At 34.1% G+C, this 6,000-nt stretch overlaps 1 protein-coding gene across 1 annotated transcript in view; it reads left to right on the top strand.

Moving 5' to 3' along the window:
• Positions 1 to 6,000, top strand: part of stag1a (stromal antigen 1a) — a 272,516-nt gene that overhangs the window by 172,222 nt on the left and 94,294 nt on the right. Inside the window, exons 3-6 of the mRNA XM_039761613.1 lie at positions 952 to 1,072; positions 1,495 to 1,650; positions 1,965 to 2,061; positions 3,152 to 3,228. Coding sequence (XP_039617547.1) covers positions 952 to 1,072; positions 1,495 to 1,650; positions 1,965 to 2,061; positions 3,152 to 3,228 — 451 coding nt within the window. The remainder of the gene's footprint in view (positions 1 to 951; positions 1,073 to 1,494; positions 1,651 to 1,964; positions 2,062 to 3,151; positions 3,229 to 6,000) is intronic.

Genomic DNA, 6,000 nt, shown 5'->3' with positions numbered 1-6,000 from the left:
TGTTTCTCATGGTCTGAGAGTCCTTCAGGTGCCTTTTGGCAAACTCCAGGTGGGCTGCCATGTGCCTTTTACTAAGGAGTGGCCTCCGTCTGTCCACTCTATCATACAGGCCTGATTGGTGGATTGCTGCAGAGATGGTTGTCCTTCTGGAAGGTTCTCCTCTCTCAACAGAGGACCACTGGAGCTCTGACAGAGTGACCATCGGGTTCTTGGTCACCTCCCTGACTAAAGCCCTTCTCCCCCGATCGCTCAGTTTAGATGGCCGTCCAGCTCTAGGAAGAGTCCTGGTGGTTTTGAACTTCTTCCACTTACGGATGATGGAGGCCACTGTGTTCATTGGGACCTTCAAAGCAGCAGAAATTTTTTTGTAACCTTCCCCAGATTTGTGCCTCGAGACAATCCTGTCTCGGAGGTTTACAGACAATTCCTTTGACTTCATGCTTGGTTTGTGCTCTGACATGAACTGTCAACTGTGGGGCTTTATATTGACAGATGTGTGCCTTTCCAAATCATGTCCAATCAACTGAATTTACCACAGGTGGACTCCAATTAAGCTGCAGAAACATCTCAAGGATGATCAGGGGAAACAGGATGCACCTGAGCTCAATTTTGAGCTTCATGGCAAAGGCTGTGAATACTTATGTACACGTGCTTTCTCAATTTTTTTATTTTTAATAAATTTGCAAAAATCTCAAGTAAACTTTTTTCCCGTTGTCATTATGGGGTGTTGTGTATAGAATTCTGAGGAAAAAAAGTGAATTTAATCCATTTTGGAATAAGGCTGTAACATAACAAAATGTGGAAAAAGTGATGCGCTGTGAATCCATTCCGGATGCACTGTACATATATGTGTGTGTGTGTGTGTGTTAAATATATACATACACACAAACATACAATTATACATATATGTAAAAAGTCTGTCTGGGTGTAAAATATACTTTGTTTTTATAGGGACTCAACAAATGAGTCTGGCCAGGTGGAAACTGTAAGTTTGAGTGTCACCATGAGTGAAATGGAGGATACTGGTGAAGTTAAAGGCAAGAGAAAAAGAGGACGACCCGGTAGACCACCGGTATGTTTTGTATATGCTGTTCTGAATATATTAAAGAGGAAAAATATTGAAATTTAATTTTTTCTGCAATTCTGTCTGTTAATGCACAGTCTGTTAAACTGGCTATGTAGAGTATAAAAAATATACGAAATTGAATTGCTTAATCTAGAGGTGCTTCCTGCATTGGGTATATGTGCTGCCAGAGTAGCCATTAGCATCCGGTGATCCTAAACTGGATCGGTGTGTTAGAATGACATTCCATAATAATCATTGTTTCTTTTAGAAATGAATTTGAAAAGGACATCTGAAAGTTTCATGTATTCTTGTTCCCTTAGTCAGGAAATAAGTGTTCAATCTTTATATTAACTAAATGTTATTCGGTATGTACTTAACAGAAAAAAAAAGTCAAAGGTAATGTATTTTCTCGCTTCTTATAAATATAGTCTGCCAACAAGAAGCCTCGAAAATCCCCTGCAGAAAAAAGCCAGTTTTCAGGACCTAGGGGGAGTAGGAAGGCTAATGGTGTTCCCCAGCAAAATGGAGAAGGAGAGCCCATCACACTGTTTGAAGTTGTGAAGATGGGCAAAAGTGCCATGCAGGTCAGTTAATAACGATGGTAAGACTTTAATTAGTCTTATATTTTTTAAAAAAACTAAACCATTATATATACCCATGGTTTATTTAGTTGTTGTGTTTATATATGTGTTTTAAGAAATTTAGTACCCACTTTAAATTACATTTTTGTCTCCAGATTCACTATATTTGAAATTCTCGCCTTTAGTTTTGGTTTCCTTTTAGTTTTAAGTCTTTAAACACATCTGATTTTTTAATTGTACTTTTTAATATAAATGTGTTAAGCATGTGTCAATTGCTCTTTTCTGGTATTTTCTGATGTATGTATTGCTTATTGTAGAGTGTTGTTGATGACTGGATTGAGTCCTACAAGCAAGATAGAGACATAGCACTTCTTGATCTGATCAACTTCTTTATTCAGTGTTCTGGGTGTAAAGGTATGTTTTAAATAGGTATAAGACAAATATGAATGTAGTGATGATCGATGACCATTAAGCTAATTTTGTGTAATAGTTTAAATGTCAATTTAATGCACATCTTGTTTTCAATGAATTAGCTCCTTAGTTATTTTTACTGGACCTTGCATTGCCATTGAGAAAAACCATAGCTCATTCTTGGATGATTTTTACTACAGTGCACAAAATATTGCACACAAATTAAATAATTTTGTTATGCTAGGTGAGGGATGTTGTAAGTGATATCACATTGTTAAGTTTGTAAATCACTTAAATTTTAGCAAGCCAAAACCCTTAAATTCAACTTTTAAAGGCATTCAATAAATAAAAAGTATGAGGTGCGTTATTTATATTGCTTATGAGGGCAATGGAACAGCAACTTTATATTGACTGTTCACTTGTCCAGTTTAACTCTAATCAGGTTGTGAATTGGCTCCCATCTAGACAATTGTTTTCTTTATACAAAGTGTTATCACATTATCGCATTGAAAGATGTAATTTGGTTTGTTATTGTGTAGGGAACATCAAAGAGACACTAAGCTCAATTAATGTGTGATTCTATGGGAACTGCTCAAAACCTTATTAATACTGAGTGGGTCAAACCAATAAGGTGGTTCAGAACATATAGGTGGAGGTCACGAGGCATGCCTAGTGTCTCAACATAAATGTGTAGATAATACTTATTTTAATTTTGTATTCCAAAATGTGTTTATTTGTGAGGTTTTTCATAAATACATTTTTCTGGCTTGTGTCTGTTTGGAGTCTATTTAGTGGGGTTTTTATGACTAGTATTGTAGTTTATCCACATTTCTAAATTTCATTTTGAGACATAACTTTTTATTGAATAAATGTAAATTTAAGAAGTTTTGTGTGAAATGCACCAGTAGACTACTGGAGTACAGAACAGGCTTATATTGTTTGTTCATATTATGAAAATGTAATAAATATTTTTTTTCCTTGCGCAGTTCTTCACTTGAAAATCTAGGTGTGCATTTTTGATTAATTTTATTCACTGCAGTTTTGTGTGTGTTGATTTGTTTTGTTTGACTTTTTGCTAATTTTTTCTGTAAAGGAACTGTACGAATTGAGATGTTCAGGAACATGCAAAATGCAGAAATCATCAGAAAAATGACAGAAGAATTTGATGAGGCAAGTTTGGGAAATTCTAAAGTTGTAGTCTAAAATAGCTTAAACATATTTTAATTTGTAGTTGAGATTTTCATTGATAGTGAATGTCACTATACAGAAGCACATCCAGCACACTCAATGAGAATGCATTTTGACTCAGTATCTTTATTTTAACATTCATTTCTAGAATCTCTACTATCTAAGTATATAATGTAAAGAACAATTATCCATTGTGTGTAACTACTGAAATACAGTAGAAAATACTGTAAGACTAGGGAGGCAATAGTAAATACTCTGCTCATCAGTCACTAAATCAGTTAATGTATTCCATATTTAGTGAACGTTACTTTGGAAAGTAATATTTAGTAGCAGTGTACGGTACCCTCCTGATTTTTTGTAGTAACAGGGTAATCTAAAATATCTGAATGTTTCTTACTTTGATGTGTTTTGTTTGCTCGGTACTTTTTGCATCTTATCTACTACAAGTGTTCAAGAAATAAAATAGAAATTATGCTATCAAGGAAAAATCTCATTCAATGTTACATTTTGTTTTAACAACCCCTAATGTGAACTTTTTAATTGTATTTGGGACATTTCTTATACCTTCTCATTGTAGAATGGGAATGTTTAAGGATTTGTGTGAAATGGCATAAAATCATGTAGCTTGTTATGCCCTAAGTGATGAATATATTTTTTCAAGCAACAGCTCACTTCAAATTTACTTAGTTAATTCAGTACACCATTTGAATTTTTACATTAAGCATACAGTAACCATTAATCTTCTTGAAACTTCCTTGTTATTTATTTGTTTTTAGTATTATTCGTCAGTCATGTAATAAGAATGGTAGATCTGTGAATTTCTCTAGGGCTTTTATGGCCTTGTTAAAATTGCAGGCAGTATTCAAAGTATAATCTCAACAGTGTGTTTCACTTAATTTTTTACATTTATACAAGCTATGTGCTATTTTTTTCAATGTACTGCAGAAAAAAAAAAATATATATATATATATACACACACACTTTTTTTATAAAGTAAATGGTAGCAACTATTGCATTGACTTATAGGGGAGAACAGTTGTATAATTTGTAAAAACATCTATTTGCTTCATAAAACAGTTTTTTTTTTTTTTACCTTCAGACAAACCATTTATACTAATGAATTGAATGAGGCATGTAAAACTGGAAAATGTATTGTGAATAATTTGTTTAATATTAAGTAAGGCTGGGCGATAAAATGATAAAGTTAATTATCTTGAAATAACTTTTCCTCGATAGAAATATAAGACATGGTCAATAGAAAGTCGACAGAACTCATTACTTCTATGTTTTGACAGACAACAAAAAGCCAATGATAATGAGACTAGTGCTGTGCCAAACCAGTCATATGGCTGGAATAGAGTTTATAGCCACGTCAGGTTAGGCTAATGCACACAGCACTGAGCATAGTAGCAGGTGGCAGCAACATGCATGTTAATGTTTGGGCTGCAGCAGCTGTACACCATGCAGTTAACTTGTGCATGTAAAATGCTCTAATAATGTCACTAGCGAATATAAAATATCTTCCTTGCACATGAACTTTTGGCAGTAATCTTACTAAAGAAGGGTCAGAGGAATTCACTAGTCTGGAGATATTTTGGCTATTTAAAGTCCAACAAGAAGCAGAGTAGTGTGCACTGCAAATACGTGTTCCCACAAAGAGAGGTAATTCTAACTTTTTTGTACCAATTAAAACAGTGCTATCCTTTAGAGCATGCACAATGCAAGACTTTATAGTCACTGACCCAAGCAAGTGATGCACTAATGGGGATTTCTTGTGCCATTTTTATATAAATAAAAGTCTAGTAATTTACAAAGGACTTTAGTAATTATTTAAATTATATCCTCTCTTTCATCACTGTATATACTTTTAGGGCTTCATTTACAAGCACGCAGGTCAAGGAAATAAGACTGTGGTCTTAAACTTAGCATAATGTTTCAGTTTTCATTTTCTGTATATAATATCAAAATTCCAGGATTATTATATGCTGTATTACATACTTATTTGTATTTTTGTGATTGTAACATCTAGTAAATATACATGAACTTACATAAACAACCACATTGCAGATTTATACATTACATCAATACAATATATTTAAAAAAAATAAGGTGGCTAATTTTTTAAATTCTGATTCTCCATAATGTCCAGTTGTTAGAAAGTACTAGCCTTGAACCTGCATGTTTTTTTCCCCTCTACCCTTCCTGTTGCGTATGTGGCCATTTGCACTTCAATGGCTCTGCAAAATCGGTTAGAAGAGGACTGACAAAAAAAAAAAAAGTTACCACACACAGTCAATAATTTGAGACTAATTCATAGAGGAGAGCACTGATCCAACGCTTTGAAATGTATGGCAGGCAATGTGGTTTAGTGGTTAAGGCTTTGGACTTAAACCCTGGGGTTATGGGATCAAGTCCTGCTACTGTCAGTTTGTGACCATGAGTAAATCACTTGACCTGCCTGTGCTCCAATTGGAAAACCATAAGAAACAAAATTTTCTGATGTATACATGCAGACATGGGCAGCACTACCTGTGGTAATCAGCAGGTCCAACATATTAATAGAATAGTATGTCACTTATTATTAGATATTGAACAATAGTTTTTTTTTCACAGTTTATTTTGAATAAGTATTTTGTACAGGATCATTCCTTAAGGAAAAGATTAGACTCATATGTCAAGTGGTTTATTCTCTGTAAGTTTTTAGTTGCATGTTCAGCTGATAGAATGGTTTGGCATTTGGAAAAAAGCCAGATT

Source organism: Polypterus senegalus, chromosome 1 (genome assembly GCF_016835505.1).
Source record: "Polypterus senegalus isolate Bchr_013 chromosome 1, ASM1683550v1, whole genome shotgun sequence".
NCBI classification, from domain to species: domain Eukaryota; kingdom Metazoa; phylum Chordata; class Cladistia; order Polypteriformes; family Polypteridae; genus Polypterus; species Polypterus senegalus.
The sequence above is the reverse complement of the archived record's forward strand: the minus strand, read 5'-3'. Positions and strand labels throughout refer to the sequence as shown.